The sequence below is a fragment of the Lagopus leucura genome, unplaced genomic scaffold, assembly GCF_019238085.1.
Source record: "Lagopus leucura isolate 7727_CA_CO unplaced genomic scaffold, USGS_WTPT01 Super-Scaffold_100037, whole genome shotgun sequence".
In the NCBI taxonomy this organism is placed as follows: Eukaryota; Metazoa; Chordata; class Aves; order Galliformes; family Phasianidae; genus Lagopus; species Lagopus leucura.
Window position 1 is genome coordinate 4,144,493 of NW_024962286.1, and position 23,033 is coordinate 4,167,525.

The following is a 23,033-nucleotide window of genomic DNA, read 5'->3' on the forward strand; positions in this document are numbered from 1 at the left end:
GTTTGTGGGTTTTTGTTGTCGGTTTCCTCTCATTGTTGGTTTTGGTTCTTGATTTTGAAATGGGGGAAGGAAGGGTTGGAAGCCCTACAGACTTTGGGAAGGCTCTGATCTGCCAGCCCTGATGCATATGAATACCAATGTGAAACACAAAAGCATGCAGGTAATTTTCTGGGTCTTCAAGTGTCGGCAACTTCACTGTAACTGCAAAAGAAGCTCTCAAACCTAATTCAGAACCCAGCCTGAAACATTCATTTAGTCACCCTTCCAGCCTTGAAACAGAATTTGAAGCTATTGCTCTTCAACATGTATACAAGCTGTGGTCAACTCTCCGATCAACACAGTTCAATCAACTAAGATCTCCAATAGCAGAGGATCTTTGCTGCTCCTCTCCTACCTAAAACTTAAGAACACCACGCTGCCATCACCTTTCCTTCTTCACAGACATCTGCAGTTACAATCACAGGATCTATAATTTGTTCTCTGCCAGCTCTCACAGATCTCTAATGGCTTTTCATGGCCCATTTGGCTGAATGCTTTAAACAGCTCTAAGGATGGTGTTTAGAGAACGCTGGCACTGAAGGCAGGAAAATCAAAGCCACACAGGCTTTGATTGATTTTGCCTATTTAAAAGTGGATATTTTAAATCCGAGCAATGTATTGGCTTGCAAACATTTTAAGAACACAAGTATCCTCTAGGGATGAAGAAGGATGCCTTGAAATGATTTTTGGAAAAAGCAAGGAATAATTCATCACATTCCTTCTGTCCAAGTATAAAGAAAAAAAAATAATTAAGAAGTCATAAATACGTGGCACCACAGCCTGCCTGTGCAATAATACTCACCCTATGAATTCTCCTACTGCCCACAGGCCTCAGACCATGCAATTACATAGGAATTCTTTCACTGTTCTCTTTAGTTAGGTGCGTGCTCCATAGGAATGGACCATGGCTGTATTTTGTTACAATAACCACACCACTGCTTCACCAATAAGGAGACAGTTGCACACTGCCTAGATTTTAAAATGTAACCATTCCTGCCATTACAAGGACAGAACAGGGACAGAACTTCCTCTTAACTGGAGCTGTGCCTGATGGCACTTTGGGTAGGGATCCCACTAAGTTGGCTCTTTTCTCAGAGCAGCGATTTTATACATTACTGATGGATTACCTGTCCTCAAATCATATCAAGCAGGGAAAAGAGGAAAAAGTACATAATAAAAACTTCTCAGCATGTTTCAGGACAGCCCAGATACACGGACCAGCAGCTGGGAAACACAGAAATGGGATTTAACAGCTCAGTCACTACAGCAGTGCCCGACCTGCTGGTGTTGTCATCATCGTCCGAGTCGATGAAGCTGCTGGATTCCAGCTCGCTGCTCATCATGGTAGAAGAGCTGTCGTAACCAGGAGGGTGCTCACGATGTCTGTCCAGTTTGGGATGGCCATTGATTCGAGGGACTACAAAAAGAAAAGAAATGGGGTATTACTACTGGGCAAAGAGGAAAAGGAAGGAAGAAATGGCGACACTGAGCAGCACTGCTTCCACACCGCGACTTGCAGCCAACTTTGCAGGAGGATCCACATGCAGAAACCAAGCTCTTTGCACAACCTGGCTTCATCCAACAGCTGGAAATCCCAGCGCCCTGGCCTGCCCACCTATCTTTTCCCTAACATTCCCACTTGCCTACGTATCAGTTCACAGGCAGGCTGTAAAGGAGATAAAGCCAGAAGCAGTAGGCATAATTGAGTACCCTAATGGTGTTAGAAAAACGAATGCTGCCTCTCCTGCTGCAGTTGGCTCCTGTCAAAACACTTCAGAACCGTGGCAGTGACCCTGTTCCCACCCACACTGTGCCCACAGAGGGAAATCCCCAGTGTGCTCTGGGACTATTGCTCCATCCAAGTCCCACAGACACAACCAAAGGTACAAGAGCTTCCCACAAGTTGTTATTTGGCATGTGCTGTAAGAAATGAAAGAAGTCAGTTCAGGGCTCCTGCTGGGACGCTGAAAAATTCCAGTCCTGAAGACTCAAGGATCATGAAAAACATATATATACATATTTGCATCTTCCTCCATGCTATGATCCCAAAGAAGCCTGTACCCAAGAGGCAGCCCATCTGCTGAGCAACGTATTTTGACTGGGGAGACAGAACAAAAACTACTTGCACTGACTTTGCTGCTTTTATCGCACTGCTCTCTCTCTGTAACACACACTGCAATCACACCTGACAGATGAGCCACTCTCACATGAAATCTTGTTTCACGTGTCTCAAACTCTCTCAAACCACCCTTACCACCACATTCTCCAACGGAGCAGCACAGCAGCACTGCTTGTTGAATTATTAATATTATTAATAAATGGATAACCAGAGTAAATTAGAGCCTGCTTTCAGTGTCATTAACAGCAGTGAGCTTTAGCACTGCAACAGTCTCAGCATCCTCGTGTGGAGTTCCCATTCAGCACCTGGGATAATGAATTTAGAACAGTTACAGTATTATCCCAGGATTTTGACCTGAGACCCTCAGAAAGCACAGGTTGACACAGCCTGGGCCCTGTGCCCCACCACCAGACCCTCCCACATCACTTCCACACTTGAGGAAGAAGGAAGCAGTGCTTCTCAACAACTCTCAGTGAAGTTTAAGCACCTCATAGCAAAAGCTACCTGCAAAGCGTACCTCCACTCCTGGGAAAAATCACTGCTTCATGTTGAAGTCATCTTCCTTCTGTGCTTTTCCTGCAGCCCGTGAGCAGCTCCAAAGGCCCCCATCTCCCCTGCCATCAGCCCGACAGCAGCAGCCCCGCTTTGCCCCGCAGCACCCACACTTCTCCACCCCATCACAGCCTGGGGCAGGAACTGAGGCAGCTCCTCTCTTTCCTAAGATTTTGCTAATTAAGCCACGATGGTAATGCCATTTACAAAGCACAGACAGGTATTCCACCCTCAGTGTAACCCAGACTCTGCTCTGGTTCAATGCCTGTCCCACTAATAACCAGGGACTTCCTGCCCCATTGACCCTTTGCTCCTGTTTCTTCATTAGGGGATGACAGAGCCCATTGAGACTGTCTGACAAAGGCTTTTCGATGTGTCACAGAGATTGGAATAAAGTATAGCCTCAGAGGTTAAAGTATGTCTTCCTTGGCTTTTATCAACAGCAGAGCTGGTCCTGCCTGAGGGACAAAGGCACATCAAAGTGCAAAATCAAACAGGCCTTGAAAGCAGAAAGCAGCATCTGCTCGAAGAGGATGTAAAGAGTACTCCGTAACCCTGCAAAGAATAAAGGTGAGAGTGGTGTGGGAAGAAGGCATAGCTGAGCTTCCATCCTCAGAAAGTCCTGACCAATTATTGACACGAAATTGTTACCTCCTTGTTAACAAAGACTTGCAACTCCATCTGTGCAGCTCACAGCTGCAAGCAGAGGCTACAGTCGGTGCTGTACTGTCCCACTGCAATCATTTTGTAGTTGCAGTCCTTCACCACGCTATGGTAAAGCACACAGAGGCTTGTAGGGATGACTGGACATCTGGAACTGCTCTTTGCAAACATTTGGGGATCACAGTTACGTTCACCACACCGCCAACTCCGTGCTGAAGCCCCAGCATCCACACATGGCATCTGCAGATGTGCCAAGAAAGCAAGCAGTAGCTATAAAAAATCCTCCAGCGCCAAAGAAAACTTGTCTCTTAATTACCTCCCTAATTAGAGCTTGCACAGTCCTGTTTCCCAAAAGGGACATGGAGTTTTGTTCCAGTCACCGAGGGGTCCCGAGAACATGTGCCAAGCAGACCTCCCACCCTCCTAATTAAGATCCTTGCTCTACTTTCACTTAATAGGACTTTGTCAACTTCCCAAAGCAACGTGAACTTTTGTTGCATGAAGAAAGAAAGTGGAGCCCTGACATCTTGACAGCTCAGCCCCTTTGCACTAATTTTATTTGAAGCTAATGCCAATAATTGTTTTCCTACTAATTGATGTGAAAGGTGTTCAGGAAGAGACATATTCCCAACTTGGACAAAAGCCCCTTTGGATAAAAAGCCTCTCCAAAATAAAAATCACTTCACTGCATGTGTAGCCTCCACAGTTTACCACCATGATGTCTTAAAACATATACATCTATAAATGCAGACACACACACACACACACACACATAAAGGTAACCTGGGGAGCTGAGCAGTGAGCAGCTGGGGAGAACTCAGTGCAATCCAGTGGCAAACTCAAAAGGAAGCTCTTGCCATGCACTGAAAACTGGTTCCTAAACATCAGGCTGACAGGATGGATTATTCTGCACAGCTCACAACAGAATTCTGCTGCCCTGCCTGCATTGCTTTCAGGTGATTTTTATTTTGCTACATCTGCAGCAGATCTTCGTTATGCTTCCCTTTTCTCTTCCCTGCCCCGTGGGTTCTCCAAGTCTGAACAGGAATCTCATCCTCTTGAACTCGACTGCACTGTGGTCAGGGATCAGTGCAGCAAGTTCCCCTGACCTGCACAGGTTCTAGTTCAAAGTGCCCACGCCTAAGCAGATCCCAAAAGGCTCAGCAGCACCTTTTCTCACCTTCTTCACCTTGTTTGAAATGAAGTCTATAATGAACTATTGAATTCTTCTTGTGAAACAGGTACTTCTTCGTGCAATAGCCAGGTTTAGCCTCGTGGTTAGGGTGGGTAACTCTCTGCCATTCACTTCACACCAGTGATGAGCTCCACCAGTTGCAAACACTGCGTGGCATGTGTTACTGTATGCCTCAGTGAGCTGACAGTACTGCACACACATCTTGGCTGCTTGCATGACTAATAACTGCGAAACAACCTGTAGGCAACACAGGGCTCCAGTGAGGAACGCACATCCTGCCTCTCTATGAATTACTAGAGCTGTAATTCTGGTATTCAACAAGCCTCTGCAGGACAAGATGAAACAGACCAGCAGCGTTTCCTTCTTTCTGTAAGGAGAAGAGGATTTACCACTCCTTTCCAATGCCCCCAGAACTGACTGTGAACCAGGAGTCACGACCCTGCTGCCCCCTCCCCATCCCATCCCCCTTCTTCTACGACTCTTCCCCCATTTAATATCCATTTAACTAATACCTCTCAGCTTGCCCTCCTAAAGCTGAAGCCAGTTTCAGCTGAAATGATACAGACCCATTTACTGAAGCCAAAGGCAGCCTGCAACACGTGCTCTGGCCACATTAAGCAAGCCAGGAAGGGAGGGACGCATACAAAGGATAACACGCGCTTAAGACAGGCAGGCAAATGTGAAGATGGTATTTTTAGCTCTTTGGTGCATTAACCCTGAGGGCTTAATGTTGCCATACAGTAAATGAGCAAAGAAGAGACACAGCAGGAATGAAGGGCACTCAGCAATGTCAAGTGTACCTCAGCACCTTAAAGCATTAAGCCTCTAACGAAAAGAAAACCCATTCGGAGAGCTTGTAATGCACAAGAAATTATCTGGCAGCCTAAGTAAACACAGCCAGTACCCCTCAGGTAAACTGGCACAATCTGATTCTACAAGGGAACTGCATTTCGTGGAAGCTTTGACATATTTTCCCTGTTAAGATTCCAGGCTTGAACTGAGTGCGACACGAAGGAATCATAATGTGCTGGAGGTCAAGACAACAACATCTCTGCACAGGGACACTTTGCTGAGCAGCTTTCTTTACAACCTAATGAGTTGCAGGAGGAGCCCCGAGAGATCAGAGTGTAAAAGAACATAACCAGAAATCATACAAAGGACCTGGCGTTTCCAGCCAGTAGGGGGACAAAAAAGGAGGCAGGCAACTTAGGGAGAATCCCAGCACTTCTCTTCTTCTTGAATGCAACATGAAGCAGAGCAAAAGCAGGGGTAGAGGGAATTAAAAATGAGACCAAGAAGTCTGCCTGCCTATGCTTCCCTTTCATCAGGCTCACTAAGCTTCTAAGGAGAGGAGGAGGAAGCAACAAAGGAGGCAGGCAATAAACTAACGTGAAAAACAAATCACCTTTCAACATTCTTCCAGCACCAAGATTTTTTCACAACGCTTATTACAAGATTCTCCCTGTTTCTGTGATTTCCCACAGGGATCTGCAATATCATGCAAAGACAGCTCTCTGCTCCACCCACTGAGTAATTTTCATTCGCTCTGAGTCACTGACAAATTGGAAAGGTAAAATGAACAGAAGACACCTGCTTTTAACACACAGTGTATGTGACTTCTGCTTTTCTAATACTTCATTGGGTGGAGCTGTGAATAAAGCCTGTGATGGCACCTCTTGGGTCCAACTATTCCATATTCTGGACCATTTTAGACTCAATGGGTGGCATCTATTAATTCTTAATTAGGCCTGGAAATTCTTGTCTGGCAACAAATGAAAAAACAAGCTCACTTTGATGTACAGACTAGAGGCAAGAGATTATGTTCTGTAGTTTATATGTGTGCTGCAGTTATACCAGCATGCAAGACTGGTCCAAGCCAGGAGAAATCAGCAGAAATCATTTCAGAAGATCCTGGCTCAGACCTTGCAATGCTAAAATACTAAAGCTTTCCAACTGTCTGCACTGCAAACTCCCAACACTTCATACAGATAATGTGTTCTACCTTGAAGTGAGCACAGTTGAACAAGGCAGTCTAGCTGTGATGGTATGGAGCTCAGTGCTGGCTACATCATTATCCTCTCCCAGTCTCCTAATACTACAGAAATCCTGTATATCATCCACAAGTATCTCCCTGCCACTTTGCTGTAGGTTACCCAGAACTCTTCAAAAACGCTGAGCTTCAAAGTGTCTCAAAGCAATTACCAAATTCCTCTATTAAAGTAATAACAGTCCCTCAAAGCACGCAGGAATGCAGACACACTCTTCTCCAGCGCTCGTGCAAAACTAGTTGTTGCCGTGAAATAACAAGAATCTTTTATTTTCTAGATGAAAAAGGGGAAAGATGATCCATATGATCCACTCACCATCCTCGTGCCCTTCTCTATTCCTCCGCCGATGTCTGTCTCGACGGTGGCTGATAACTGACTCTGTTCCTGTTTCATTGTCCAGTCCATCCCGACTGCTGGCAGCATTTGGGCTGTTAGAAAACACAAAACAGTGAAACAGTGGAGTCAGTTTTTCTTCTTCTTCTTTTTTTTTTTTTTAATAAGAACAGTTGCATTTGTGAGGTATTTGGTTTAGAATCCAGCAAACTACTACACAGATTTGGCAGCTGCAGAGCTAGCTCCTCCAGACTGCTCTGCTCACCTTAAAGCTACCTGAAGAGTGAAAAGACAGTTCAACAGCCATGCCCTGAGACACAGGAAAGGGATTGTTTTAGATTATGATCCAAGATACAGACAGAGGCACGCATGAGCTCCTCCTCTAAAACCAGCACAGCACACGCTCTACCAGGGGCTTATTCTCAAGGACATACTCACACAGGGAACCAAACTGCCTTTCCCACAATTTCTCCAAATATATATAAACCAAGCTGTGTTTTGGCATGCTTCCTCAAGTGCTTGTTCCTCTCCAGACAGGCTTGTTTCCCTGACAACAACCTGAGCTGCACACGCAGCATGCTGTCATCAGCCAAAGGGGCAGAAGCTGTAGTTCACTGCAGCCACTTGCAAAGCAAAGTGCTGACCTTAAAGGCTGAAGTCCTTCAAGTCACAGCAAAGCTTGAAATAATTAAGTGCACGTCTGCAAAACATTCAGGCAGACCCCAGGTCCTTTCCTCATCTTCTCAACCATCCAAAAGCTACGCAGCTATGCCAGTGCAGCACGGCACTTCATCTAATGAGTCCCTGTGAAGGGCCATTATGAGCCAGCAAGCTTTGGGCAAAAAGCAAAAAGATCCTGATGACCACCTCAGCGGCCACATTTCTTCCATTATGCTCTTGTGAAGGCTCTGCTGAGAGCCAGTTTCTTGTTCCTACAACTAATTAATCAGAACAAAAGGTTTCAAAGAGGCAGCAGAGAATTCCGCCCTGTGGCTTAGGGCCACTTTCTGGGACCAATCTAAACAAACAACTCCAGCTCCTTATTCTTGAACTTCAAGCACTGAGAAAGGGCCATTTCTCAATTCACATAAACCACACTGCTTTTTTTTCCTTCTAATTCCAGCAGACATGTCTGCAAACCAAGAGCAGTAGCTGTAGTGCAGCACCCTGAATACTAAGAGCACCTCTTTGCAACCATGTGTTCCAAAAGCTCACTGCTGAGGAAAGAGATCAGTCACTAAAGAAGGTTGGAGCAAGGGAGATGATGGACAAGCTCTTTTCTCTACAACTGATGGTGAACCTGGGCATCTTCTCAGCTGCACAGTCTGATGGACAGGCACTCATTGCTGTGCATCAGTGGGACCTTGAGCAAACAGCTGGCACAAGCAAGCACATCTGTATGACTCCATTTAAGAGGGCTGCTGAAAGCTTTCTACAACTGCACACCCACACACTTTCTCAGCACGAATGAAATGTACTGACATGCCCACCACACCAATTAGGAAACAGCCTCTTATTCAAGAAAATATCTGAATGCACTGGCCAAGCCTTAAGGAAGCTACCAGCATGTAAGCACGTATTTATGTGCTGACACAACTGTGTTTGCATGGCTCAGGTCAGCCTAATACAACTGAAAGGGGGGTAACACTTTTCTGAGGCAGCATCTTCTGCCTTCATCACATATGAAGAGCACAGAGCTCTGCCTGCCCTGCAGGCACCCAGACATCTCAGCAGCACCATCTCGTGACTACTGCTGTTACTACTCAGTCCTAAGCCTTTTCCAGGCTAAACTAGCTTATAAAAGGTGTTTGACAGCAGAATTAAATGTAGGGGAGGAACCTCACAGCTGGCCTGTTTCCTCTCCCATTGCTGAGCAAATCCAGCTTCCAGCACACGCACCCAAAGGCTGTGAGCAAATGTCAGCAAGGAAGAGCAGAGGTCACTCATGCACTGACCCAGGAGCAGCCTCACCCATTCAGGTGGACGTGGATTTGGCAACCAGAGAGCTGAAGCAGTAGAGCATGAAATGCAGGCTGAGCTTCAGCACCTTCAGCAGGGAGGGAGGAAGGAAATTTTCTTTGGATTGAAATCAGTGGCGGAGCAAAATATCAATACTGTCAGACAGCTCAGTTGAGATGATCACTTCACTGCTGATAATTATCTCGTTCTCTTGGAAGGTATTGCTTGCCTGTCTGCTCCATCCATTTCTTGTATTCTCTGTAGACCAGGAAACATTTCTGTTTGCACAATTACACAACGCCCAGCTTGGCTGGGGCTTCTTGGATAAATAAGGCCTCTATCAGCAGTGCAGAAAGAAGACAGAAGATGACAGATCTCTGTTAGTTTTAATAGCATCCATATAGCATCAGGGATTTAGGAGTCGAGAAGACAAGACAAGGCCACAGAAAGGGACATGATAGATGAGCACACAGAGAGAGTGGAGTTAGGGCTGTGCAAGTCACAGGATTGCAGTAATCATCTCTTAGAAGGAAACACTATTAAAGACACAGTGTGCAGAAACAGCACCAAGCACACTACTGCAGAATCATCACACCAAAATCTGAAGATCTGTCCTTTCAGAGAAGGATAAGGATAAGAACTACAGCTCACAATTCAAGCTCTGGAAGCCATGCTTTATAATTAGAGACTGGGCAACTCAACTTACTTCATTTATCCAGGAGAAACAAACTATTCCAAAATACAGTAAACTATCACTTGGAATCTTTAAACCTAGAATGGATGTTGTTGTTTTCTTAAATGAAATGCAAACAGCTAAACAGAAGGGCTTCATGCCAAGTAACCAAGTGAGACATTCTGACACAGGCAGGATTTTTGGGACACCAGAGTGCAGCAGGTGCACGAGCAGATCAAAGATTTAATCTGAATGCATACAGTTATCAGCAACACTGTTCCACAAACACAGCGCTGTGCCTAACTTGCCATGGAATTACTTCCTGGAAAAGAATCTTGCAGTTATTACAATTAGGTATAGGGCAGGGAGACAAAGAACGACTTATGCTTGCAAGCCGTGTGACTGTATTCATGCTAACCTTCCCTGGTCAACACAAAGCAATTCACGGACACACGAGGGCAGTAAAATCCTTGCAAAAAATCACAGTGTCAGGGAGGGTTCGTATTTCTTAAGATTTCTTGTCCCCTCTAGAACACATCTGGCTGTAAAAGGCTTATGCAGAACACCCGGGGCTCTTCCAGGCAACAGATATTGCAGACAACAGAGGAAACGTGACAACAGGCACATCAAGGCTGGGTTTCCCTTTCAAAACACACGAATCACTGCCTTCCTAGCCCATCCTTCTGGCTATTTGTTCATGTCAGCAATTCAGAGCACAACACAAGGTGCCAGTCAAGAGCAGAAAATGAAACAACTGTTAACCCCCTGCATCCAAGGGCTGCTTGACACTGCAGTCCCTGCAGCAAAAAGGGCCTCAAATGAGAGCATCAACACTCACAGATGTGATGAGCAGGAGAAACTCTGTCAAACTGCAGACATGAGAGGCCCTGACAGTTCAGCTTTGTTAGCAAATGACACTTGTCCAGATGGGGCAGATTTCCCACACATACAGAAAAAGGACTTCTGGACTTTAACAGCAAATGTACAACAGATGCACGAAAGGCTTGGAGAATACCACCATCTGGTTACCCAGAGAGAAAAGAAAAAGCAGTATTCTGGCAGCTAGTGCAGGAGAAGGCAGGAACACAGGCTTCAGCTCAGTTGTGGGTGCTCCATCACTGCTCCAGCCCTCGTGAAAGCTCGTCTGCCAATCGCTCCTGTTCACTGTGCAGCAACTGGAGTGAATTTACTGCTTCTTGATTTACAGTGCAAAGTTCCAATGCACAGACACCACATTTATAATAATGGAAAGTGATAAAATTCACCACTTCAACTCTTCAAAGTTTAGCATAGTTCAGGCTTAATGTAAGCAACATTCAAGAGCACGACAGTACCAGCCTTCCTTAGCTCTAACAAGCATATTGCTTTTTAACAGTACCAACAAACAGCCAGCTTGCAGCACTAGCAGGGAGAAACGTGTGGAATACACACCAAGGAACCACGTTTTTGGTTTAAAGAAGTAATATAAAGCCAACTTGCTCTTACTGGAACGATGGAGGCCGGGAGTCTCCAATGCCACCTGTCCTCTCGATGGGAGGTGGAAGGTCTGCGTGGCTCTCGGTGCACTGTGAGCCTGTGTCAGAATGGGAGCCTTCAGCCAGGACCAGCTGCCAAGAAAAAGAAGAGAATTACAACATATCTGCACAGGTTCCTCCGTCCTGACACGTGCTTGGGGGTCGCTGCTTTGCTACACACTCTGTGAGTGTCTATGAGAGACAAGAAGAGAAGAAGTGCTCAGTGTCCACTTGCACAAATTCCTGCCAACCCTTCATAAAATCATATTACACTCAACCTCAAAGTGAAAACATTATCAGCTAGGATGCACAAAGCTCCTGTGAGCCCCACAGAAGGCTGTAAATTCTCCCCATAAAGACCAGTGCTGGAAATATAATTTTTATTTCCTACCAATATCCCAATTACTACAAGGAAGGCTGTGGAATAATGAGTCACAGAGATGGACATGTCACATGTGGTGGTGGTGGTGGGCTGATGGTTGGACTGGATGATCTCAGAGATCTTTTCCAACCTTAACAACTCTATGATTCCACAATTATAAATAATGATAATAAAGCAGTGCGAACCCCAGCCTCACAGCCAGGATCCAGCCCTGATAAATGGATTTCACCCTGCAGCTCTGACTGGCAGCAGCATTTTATTCCACTTCTTTGCTTACACTGTGCTGCTGCTGCTCAGGCTGTGCAACAGCTGCTGGGCTGCACCCCAAAGGGCTGCATTTCAATGGGAAACGTGGATGACCTCTGTGTGGTTCACATGGAGGAAGTTAATAAAGCAGTGTGGAACTAATTGCAACTGTTGATTCAGTTCATTCCATCACACTGAGTGCTGTTTGCTCTGCAGCCAATGCCATCCCACCACAGCACTTGCAGGAAGGCACCCGGACTCTGAAATGCAAACAAAGCTGATGCTCCCAAGCAGTGCCACCAAGCCAGGGAGCTCACAGTGTCAGGTTCCTCTCATCACTGCTACCACCGTGCTGCAGTGAGTCCTTGAACCCATTGCTTCACCTCTCTCCGTTTCCCTTTTCCTCCTCCGCACCATATTTGCTTATGCTTTTAGCTTAATTATGGAGAAGGCTGCCTTTTACAGCAGCCTGCACTCCGCAGCCACCCAGCACAACAAACCTGCTCAGACACGAAGGCAGCTCAAGGAACCAGCCCAGCCAACACTCATGGCTGAATATGTCAAAAGAGAACCAGTCTGGGAAGGGGAAGGAGTGAACAGTGGTGAGCCCTGCTCTCACATCTCATCTGCCTAAACACCAAGCAGTACGTGAGCATGGAAATTATATTATTTGAACTGCCTCTACTACTGGGAGCAGCAGCAGCTCTCAGTACCCCTCTTACCATAGAGGGGAGTGAGGGACTGAAAGCAGCTGCTGAATACACAAGAAGAGCCACTGGTATTTGTGACAGTAAGTTCACAGTGCTGTGCTCAGCTACAGGTTGAGAGCATTTCCTGTAAAATCACAGACACCTGCACCTAACTTCAGAGTTCCCATGCACAGCAGAGCAGAACCATCCAGCCTTACTTTTGCAAAGAGAAGACCCTCACATCCCAGAGACTTGCAGCCTCCCCTCATCTGCCACATTCTTTCCACTGTCCTTCAAGTTCCCCTCTCTTCCTGCCCAACTGTCTGCTCCTTTCCCACCTCCTCTTTCCCATAGAGGCCCTAGCACTCCGTTCCAGTCCGTGAGCAGATGAATGTGGGCACATATGACCTGTGAAGAAAAAGGCCCTGAAATCCCTTCATTTTAAACATCAGAAACCAACCAGAATCTGTTCACACTGATCTTCAATCATGGCCTCAATTACATGTCAAAAGGCAACAATGCACTTTGATGAGCATCACTTAGTGCTTCTACTGCTCCTGAGTTCTTAGCATGGGAGAAGGCATAATGCTTCTAACCCCCAGCTCTAACTGCAAACACAGTGCCTAAAAGCTTACATACACACAGGACAAGCATTATCTGTTGGCACCTAGCTAATAGAGGGGAAAAAAAAAAGAGGAAGAAGGCTCTGACATCACTGCCAGCCAATAGATGGTGCACATCCCCAGCAGCCAGCCAGGGAACTGCTCCCAGATGTCACAAAGCCTTCCTGAAGAAAGGCTGGCAGGGGCAGGCAGCTGGCTCAGACCCGGCTGTGGCCACCAGCCAACTCCTTCCTCATTCCCAGCTTCCACCACGAGCTGGCCCTGCCCTCAGCAAGGAGAATGGAAAAACGTTTTATGCTTGAATTTTACCTTCTCGCCTCTTTCTCCCCAAACCTGATTCCATCTCCAGCCATAAGTCACACAAGCCCACGCTGGTGCCAAGCAGCATCTGCACGCGTGCCAGTAATTACAAAGAATGGGAGGAAGCAGCTCCTAATAGCCACAGAGAATTCCAACACTTGTACTCCACCAAACACACAGTTTGGTTTTGGTTTCCATGTTCTTTCACTTTGCCTTGAATCTTCAAACACTTGTTACAGCATCTCTGTAACATCTGATCAGATGCACTGAATGAAAAGCAACGTTGTTTGCAAGTCAGTTGCAATTGGAACTGAAAGTTTGGGATCATTCCTGCATCTCGTGTTCACAGAGTGCAGAACCCAAACCACCCAGGCTGCACAGCAGCGCAGAGCTGAAACCCAATTTAGATCCATACTGTCAGACAGCGTTCATTTGCATGTGACAAATTATGTCGTGGTTCTTGCATGAACACTAATGAAAGGCAGAACACACACCCTGTCCCAGGGCTCCAGCAGAGCTCCAGAGAGCTGCTTAGGGAGGGCTCTGCAGCTCACATCTGTTGTCTCTGCAGAGCAGCCACAACTGAGCACACGCTGCCTGTCCAAAGAGGCCTGGAGCACCTGAGTGCACATCACACACCCCTAAAATCACTGCATTTTGCTTAGGTGGCATAAAGATGGACTGCTCACTGCCCTGTGCAAAGTGAAATCTGCTTCTGTGGAAATACACAAACGTCTTGTTCAGTGCTTCTACAAAGCAAGAACCACAGCCACTGTTAGAGCAGGAGTGCACTGAAAGGCTCTGGAGATAAAGTTCATCAGGAGGGCAGGCTGTGGCAAGGAAACGAGGAAAAGGGCAGGAGGGCAAAATGTCCAAAGCAAAACAGGCAGTGGAAAAAGCTGATGAGGGCCTGTGCTGCTGCTCAGCATCCTGAACTACACTGAAGGGCGCTGTGTGATTTAACACACTTGGCCAAAGGGAAAGGAAGCGGGGAGGGGAAGTTAGGGTGCTACATCTAGAGCTGCATGCAGCAAAATTAAAACACTATGCTAACGAGAAGGGAAGATCTGTATCAACAGCAAGCTTCATCCTTTGCTACTGCAATACTGAAAGCATCAGGCCAGAGATTGATGGCAACCCCAGACACGGGCTGTTATTTTGGCACAGAAATACCTACTCTGCCCTAAGTCCAGAACAAACTGCGTGAGATTTCTGACAACAAATGGCAAAACACAACAACGAGACATCAATCACAACAGGGTGCAAGCCTGCCTTCTCTGAGACCAACTAATTACATCCAAGAAGCAATGCTTTGTGCATTTTCTTGGTTCTGCAAGCTGGGACAAGGGAAATCTCAAATACAGCACTGTAAGGATGGTTACTTTTTCCATGCTACATGGAGTTCCAAACTCCTCCCTTTTGTCTTCACTGAACCTGGCAGGAAATAGGATATGTTTGTGTTAACACTATTAAGTTCTAGATGAAGGACTCTGCCATATAACCAACGATAGTCTCTCTATTTCTGAAAACAACAACAACAAAAAGTCAACCAGGGAAAAGGCAATCTATAAATCTAGTAAGCAGCAACCCTCTGTCCCGTGTTATTTATTCAATTAAAATAACCCATTCCAAAATCAAAAGGATGAGATGCAGAGAAGAACAAGTGGGACACAGGTGGGATGTGGAAGAGGTCTAAATACCTAATGAGGTGCACTGACTCCAATTTAATGCTAATCTAACCGTGCACTGAGTTCCAGGGCAGCAAAAGTAAGCAGCAACTGAAGTCTTGCAGACCCTTCCTTGAATGCTTTCCTCCTATGGAAATCAGTCCTGCATATGACACTAAGATCAAAGTGCCCACCTATGACAAATAGAAGGATTCAAACGTTATTAAAAAAGATGAAACTCAAATTTCTCAACATCAGTCATCTTGAGAACTTCAAAGTAGTCACTGCATCAGTGAAGAGAGGAGCTGGGGGGAGGAGACAGCTAAGCTGTATTGGATGCACTTAATGTTTCAATTTTAAGTGTGTTGTCTGGATGAGAAATATACATCTATACATTGCAATAATTTACACTGAGGATGACAAATAGCACTGATGGCTTGTGAAAGAATCCCAAGCTATCTGCCACTAGCTGATGCACATATTCTGACAAGGAAGATTGGGATCCATCATGCTGGTAATTGAACAAGGAAACAACCCTGCCCCAAACGTGGTCTTTCTAAAAGGTAAAAACCAACTTTGCTTGCCCTAAAATAGATGGATGCAATTAACTGCTCCATCCCAGGGAACAGGATATTAAAGTGCTCCAAACTGTGAACAATTAACTCACAGTAAGATCTCCCCTACAATTAGCAGCAAACAGATGCAGACAAGCACAGCAATTTGATGGATGTGAGTATGGACAAAGTAATGTGGAATTGGTAACACAGGCCAGGCTTCAGCTGATGGTTCAGCAGAGGGAAGAGAAGCCCTTGCCACCATCATCCGCCCCTTCTGCTGCTGTGCCCATTGCAGACAGCAGGCACACAGACACAGGCTGACTTACCCAGGACACCACTCTTCCATTGAAGCAGGGCAGCTTTGCATTGTCATCCGAGATCTCCTCCTTCACCACCCTGCCAGAAAAACAACAGCAAGAGAAAGAAAGTCAAGAGGTTGAAACAACATCACACCAGAATTAGACGCTGGTATGAGCTACCAAGGCAGTGGTAAGGAACCTCAGGGCTTGTTAGCCCACAGACAGCACTCTGCTAGGCTTTCCTGCCACACCAGCCGAGGCAGAAGGTGTACACACTCACTAATGAGGCATTAAGAGAATGCATTCGTTTGCTACACCACAGACTCCAGCTTGGCTTCTCCCCAGCACCGCAGAGCTCAGCTGTCTGCTCCCAACAGCCTCCCTCGGGTGGAAGGAAACTCCACAAAAAAGTTTATTTGCACGCCGTTTTATTGCCACTTTTATAGCTGCTTAGAAAAACAAAAGCAAATGTTTGACACGAGTCCTCCAGGAGGGCTACTGGAGCTTTTCTTTCTTGCACTCCCCAGCCCACCTCAGAGTAATGGAGACCATTTGCTTCTGACAATCTCTCAGCTTTAAAGAAGCCAACCCAAAGTCTCTCCGACCCAACGCAAGGCTGCGGTTCCCCAGCCACATTTTCCTTTATTTATGTTTTTGTCTTTCTTGTTGCTGCGTAGAGAAAACCACAACGGCCACGAAGTAACTGAGTATGCATAGAAGGGGGTCAGATAATGAGAAAGGAACCATAAAGGAAGGAGGAGAGAGGAGATCAGAGCAAACAGTTTCTTTCCAATGATTTCTCTTGGAAAATTAGGGATAAAGAACACCTCTAATTCTTTCTTCTCTCTCTCTGCAGGTATTTGCAGTGTTAGTGGCTTGCAGTTCAATATTAGGCAGCCTTCACCCCGCTCCTACTATTGGGAAAAAATGCTTTAAAATATTCATTTAATCCCTAGAGCATCTGTCCACCCTCCCTTCACCTTTTGGCAATAAGGAACAGATCATGAGATTTCAGCACTGATTTTAGATGTTTATAACTCGACTCTACAGAGGCAATTAAGAGCAGCCCCACTGAAATCAACACTCAGTGCTTAAGCAGCTCTGAGAATTCAGGGAAGCTCTCACACCTGTAATTCCAGAGCTGCAAGCTGTGTGCAGACAGAGGATTTCAGCTTGGCACAGATCTCCAGCCCCAGTCTGAAATTCAGACGTTACCTTTTGTGTTTCAGAGTCCTGCAGAGAGCGTTCAACAAAGATCCAATAATGGGACTGGAGAAAAAGATGCTGTAAATCATTTTATCTTGATAGCTGCGTGTTTGGAATGACAGCATTCTTTTTTTTTTTAAATATAAAGATAAGGACACACCAACCAAGTGCAAGTGACAACCAGAAGTTCTGCTGTAAGACGCAAGGAATAAGACTGAGAAGATGCTGGCTGTGAGGTGCTGGGGGCCCTTTTGCACCTGACACATACAGCAGTGGGGATTCCCTGCAGTGCTGCACAGGCTGCTCCAGTTGTGCTCCTGATGGAGAACCAGCCACCCCCCCTCAGTGCGCCCTGCCACGGCATCAGCTTTCTGCTGCAGCTAAGGGGAACGACTTCAGATCTGTTGCAACTCCAACTACTAAATATAGCCTGGAGCTATGAGGCAAGAGGAGGACAGACTGTAATCCCAGCTTGCTTTGGGTAGCAACGAGCAGTGCCAAGAACATCCAATGCTGCAGCAGCCACTAATTTCAAGTATCACCGTTCTGCAAATGGTGACTTGCACTAAAGCAGCAGCTCCTTCCAGCTCTCAGGGAGGGGAGAAGGGAGCAAAGGGCTACAAACGGAGGCAGTCACATGCTTCAGTCTGAGCAGAACTTTGTAATCTGGAACCACTCAAACCAGCAGCACGAGGAAGATGAGGTGATGCACCTGATCTGTCAGCAAGAACCACCTGACGGCACGAAACACATCCCCTGCTCACACACAGCTGGAGATTCCCTGCAAAAAAGGGGATGCTTGTTTCCTCCATGCAGCTGCTGGCAAGATTGAGATGCGTGCATCCTCGCTCCAGCATATGCAATCTTCTGCTTAAATCAGGTTAGGAACTACTCAGAGTCAGAGCAAAGAGAGCAACAAACACTACCCAGAGCTCCTTACCATCAAACCTGAGTGAACACAGACTTGAGAAAGAGAACATGCAAGAAAGGGTGTGGATGTGCAGGGAAGAGGAGGGGGGAGCTCTCAGAAGCTCACATCCTCTGCTTTATTTGCCTTAGAGGAGAATTCAGGACTAATTACTAAACGAAACAATCACTGCTGGTAACAGCCCCTCCTTCCTTTTGCTTCCTGGAATTGTGTCTGGATCTTCTGGCACTGCTCCCAGCCTCCTGCACTAATAGGTGCTTTTGCCTTCACCAAATCCAGCTTTCACCATCTCCCAGCACCTCACCTGCTTTGGCGACAGGCTCACAGCATCACCTCCCTGCACCCTGCTGCCTTCTTTCCTCCAAAGAGGATATTAGCCCTAGGACCAAGGGTTGTTCAGGCTTAACCTTGCTCTCATCCCTCTGCCAAGCCGTTTGCTGCCACAGAAGATACACTGACTCCTTCCTAAGAACCCCAACTGGACCCCACAAACCTGCAATTCGTAACCCTGCAGACAATTAGCTATTAAACACTGGTTTGATAGCATTGCAGACACTTGCACTGCTATCATGCGCACCTATGGGAGACTTACTAAGACTCACTGAGCTAGCAGATTTCTTCCTGCCCACTCAGAAGAGTGGGGCTAACCAGGCAGCTGCCATCTGCTTATGGTCCACACAGGTTCTGAGCCTGGAAAGCACAAACAGCAGAGCAGTTTTTGCTTCTCTTCGCCAGAACCACTGCATGAAGCCGCAGTGTCATTTATCACTCCAGGTTAATAAGTACCATGCCACAAAGAGCACATCTAATAGAACCTTAGCAGCAGATTAATCCCATTCTGTCACTGTGATCCTAATCAAGTCTTTCCTTAACTCTTTCTTACCGTCCTTTATTGATGGGAGATGGAGGAAAGCAGTTTCATTCGCTACTTTTTATTACTTGCTAGGAGACCCTCAGAGAGCAGGTGAAGTAATTAAGCCATTTGTTCTGTATGTTCACTGACTCCAATGACCACAGTGAAGGTAAGAGATTGTTCAGACATGAGCTCTGGTTGGTAGCATCATGGAATCATGTAGGTCAGAAGAGAAAACCAGAGGTCACCCAGTGCCACCTCCTGCCCAATGCAGGTCTCACTGCCCAGGGCCACATCTCTTCCAGTTCTGAGCATCTCCAGGTATGAAGATTCCATCTCTGGGCAACTTGAGCCTGTATTTATGAAGCAGCAGTTTTCCAGAGGAGGTGTTTAAATCAGTAAAACCGTAAGTAATCCTAAGCCCACACCTGCAATGAGTTGATACTAAGGGAAGTCGTAACATTCTGCTACCTGCTTTGGCAGACCTGGAAGCTAAGCCCACTCAAAAGCAATCTCTCCTTCAGAAGCTCCTGGCTTCCCGTGCAGGTTTGACTGATATCTGCACGTGGACCAACAGCCAGAGCTACAGCAGGAGGTCTGCACTCCATCAGTGCCAGCTGGTGGCTTGGCAGAAGCTCTGCTGACTTCAGTAGCCATAAGGAAGTGTTGTTAAAGCTCTTTTGGAAGAAGCTCTTTCTGAAGATGTGTCAAATCAACCCCTCAATTCTGCCTGGCAGCAGTTCTATGTTGTAAGACATCAGTTAATGTACGTAAAAAAACAAACCCTATTTGTTAGCCTCCGAGTGTATCAGCCATACATGGATATATCTGAAGATATAGTAAGAAAGAAGAATGTGCATTGGCACCTAATGCAAAAATACATAAACTCAGTGACAGGAAGGAGGGGATGATAAGTCAATCAGCAGAAAAAGCTTATAAATAAAAAGAGCAAGCAACCTCACAGTCCTTAAGCCAACTGTTTTGGCAGATCATAAATAGAAGATGATGTACTGCAACATCTTTTAAGCTTCATCAAACATGACTACGTAATTTGTCTTTCAGGGCTCATTCCATACCAAAAGGGCTGATCTGAAGGCACGCAGTATAATGAGAAGTGATACAAATCATATTGACAGTCACCATCCTCACTGACACTGAGGTCCTCATGCATCCCAGGGCTGTGACCGGGCTGTGTTTGGCACAAGTGAAGGCAAAAAGTGTATCACAACTTGGATGAGAAGAAAAAGTCACATTATTTAGTAAGTTATTTGACTGTATTACTGTCTCACCAGTGTTAATGAATCAATCTATTCTTGCAGCTGTCCCAAATGACAGACACACGTCGTCAGCTCTGCCACGAAGACAAAGAAGTCACAACACAAAGGGACAAGTCAGCAAAATCATGAAGCAAACCCACATTTCCAAGTCCAACTCCCCTGCCTTAGTTACAAATAATAAATAATCATTTAACCATCCCCCATAAAATTAAGTAGTTCTTGAAAACAACCTAGGAAAAACACTGTTAAAGAGAGCCTACGGCCAGCAGCAAGCTGGTTGTGGAATGCCCATTGGAAACAGTTGGCTTGGATTTTGCTTTCCCCAGGGTGCAATTATCTTTAAAACTCACTCTCCAAACAGTGCTGGCGGATGACACTCATGCAGTGCCCAGGCAGGGATGCAGCCTGCTGTGAAGCTCTGCAGCTGAAGCCAGGCCACCACCACCTTGCACACAGAGAGCTGCACCCCAATTCACTGCAGTGCTGCAGTTTCCAACCCAGCTGCCACCCTCCTACCCAGCCCCGAGAGCTGAAAGATGAGGTTCATGAGGCTTTTCATGGCTTATCATCAACAGCTCTTAGCCCCACTGATGGGCAGCAAGAGACTGCATGGCATGTAAGGTTCTGAGCAGCTCCAGTATCAGATAAAACAGATAAAATATTCTTGTGTGAAAGAAACAGATTTTTGGTAATGTTATATCAACTGCTTTTGGTAATGTGTTATATCAACTGCTGTGTGTAACCACGGGACAAGCCAGCAGCTCCAGACCTCTCATTACAAGTACTCCATTCATTTTCAATGAAAGTGCAATTGTGCTGTCAGCTGTCAACCAACACAAGAGCAAGAAATGCTAAACACACACCAGAGCAAGTCATGATAAGAATCAATTCTTATTCATCTGTGACATGCTCCTTTTGTGTGCTCCTGAAAGCGACTCATTATAATAATAAAGCTAAATCAAAAAATATCCACAAGTGCTAATCAATACCTCACAGAACAGTGACTTGGAGGCAGGCTCACCTAACTGCTAACGAGGAGCTAAAGCCAATCAGGTTATCCATATGTGGCTCCAGATACCTGGGAGAGAAAAGCAGCTATTCATGAGTTTATTTAGTATGGTCCCCATGCAGAAACCTCAAAGGCTCACTAGAGATAACATCTCTCTCCCCTAGGTTATTTGTCTAGACATGTTTTAATGAAATGGCATAATTCTGCTCACCCTTGTGGTGAAAATCATTGCGTTTATTCTCATCAGGTCTTTTGGTACATGCCAGGGATGTGTGGTGAGGAGCACAGGTCGTACACCTGCTGCACAGGGACAGCAAGGTGGAGGCTCCCAGCTCTGTGCTCACCTCCACACCACCTGCAAAGGGACAAATCTCCCACAGAGCTGTGCAGAAAGCTTTGCTGGTCCCTTGCAGCCTTAAAACGACACACAGATCAATCTGATGCACAGTTTCTCACTGAGTCCCCAAGGCAGCCCAGGAATGGTACAATGTAAATCCACCCTGTGGCTGCTGCAGCTATCCAGCACGCGTCCTGGATGGTCTCCATGGCCAAAGTGTTCTGGAATGCAGATCACAAGACAAAGTTGCCCTTGTTGGTACCCCTTCCAAGCCCTTTTCCCCTTAGGAACAAATACAGCCTCTAACAGTTTGGTGGGACTGCAACGTAGCAAGATGAGCTGGTAGTGTAATGAGAAGCTGGATCAGACCTTTTCCATTCAAGATTCCACCTACACCCCAACTTCAAAGAGGAACTGGGCCTACAAGTTTGGTCAGGAATCAAAAAAAGAGAGCTGCAATTTGTCACAAAATCCAGTCTTTAGAGGTGTGCCCATATGGGATGGCGATTGCTCACCATGATAAGCCAGCACTTTCTAAGTCAGGGTGGGACATGCAAGCACTCCAAAACAGGAATGGATGTCTGACACTGTGCCCATGTTAAGGAGTGCCCAGCAGTTGGCAGAGCATCCTGATGCAGGAGCTGCTTGTTCCTGGGCTGCCCAGCTCTGCCATTTTGGTTCCCCACCTCCTTCAGGAGTCGTTTCAGAGACTGCTGAGAAAAGCGAGATAAAAGCTGCTCAGAGTTCATGCATCACAGGGAGGGAACTGAATCTCTTCCATATGCAGAAGGGACAGCAAGCAAAATGCAAAGCTTTCATTCCCAACCTGCCCAAGCCCCGGTACATTTGACTTCTAAATGAGTATTTGTAGGTTTAAACATAGCAATGGAACCTTGCCTTAATTTACCAGTAAATAAAGCTCAGAGCATTAGTATGGAAGAGAGGGGGGGGAAAACACAGGGCCAATTACTTTATTTATTTAAAGCCCTGTGAAACAAAAAGTAGGCTCTCATTATCCTGGCACCATACAGTATGAGATAAGCCTTCTGCAGGGAAAACCATCGTCTAAAAGGTGAGATGAAAGGCTGACTGCAGGACGAGGCAGAGCACTGCAGGGCTGACAACGCGGGGTCCTTCTGAGCTGGGTTTGCACTGCAGCTCCAGAGAGGAATTTCACCAGGAACTGAACAAGAAGGAAAAAGAACAGCAACAAATAATCCAGCCACCATTTTAGTTTGTAACCAGAAGGCCCTCCTGCTTTTATTGTCTTAATTTCAATGGATGGAGCAGCTCGTTTCTCTAGACTGGAGGATGTGCCCAACCCTCAGACACAAAGCAGGACCAAAGATCTCTTTCCAAATCCTATCTGAGAAGCAAAAGCTGCTGCCGTATCAGGTTGAAACTAATGAGAAGAGCCCAAATTCCTATTGCACTGTTTGCAAGCACCAAAATCCCATTTGCCAGCTAAGCCACAACCCACAGCACACAGCAGTTTTTCACAGGTCAAACTTCCCATGGGCTCAACATCAACAGACACGGGAAAGCTGCAGCAGGTGAAGTGCTGA

The 23,033-nt window shown here is 46.2% G+C and overlaps 1 protein-coding gene across 2 annotated transcripts in view; it reads right to left on the minus strand.

Annotated features, from left to right (window-relative positions):
• Positions 1 to 23,033, minus strand: part of DVL1 (dishevelled segment polarity protein 1) — a 56,654-nt gene that overhangs the window by 17,037 nt on the left and 16,584 nt on the right. For both annotated transcript variants that reach the window (XM_042883278.1, XM_042883277.1), the window contains exons 2-5: positions 15,886 to 15,955; positions 11,067 to 11,188; positions 6,932 to 7,044; positions 1,318 to 1,456 (exon numbers count right to left, since the gene is read on the minus strand). In XM_042883278.1, the coding sequence (XP_042739212.1) occupies positions 1,318 to 1,456; positions 6,932 to 7,044; positions 11,067 to 11,188; positions 15,886 to 15,955 (444 nt within the window). The remainder of the gene's footprint in view (positions 1 to 1,317; positions 1,457 to 6,931; positions 7,045 to 11,066; positions 11,189 to 15,885; positions 15,956 to 23,033) is intronic.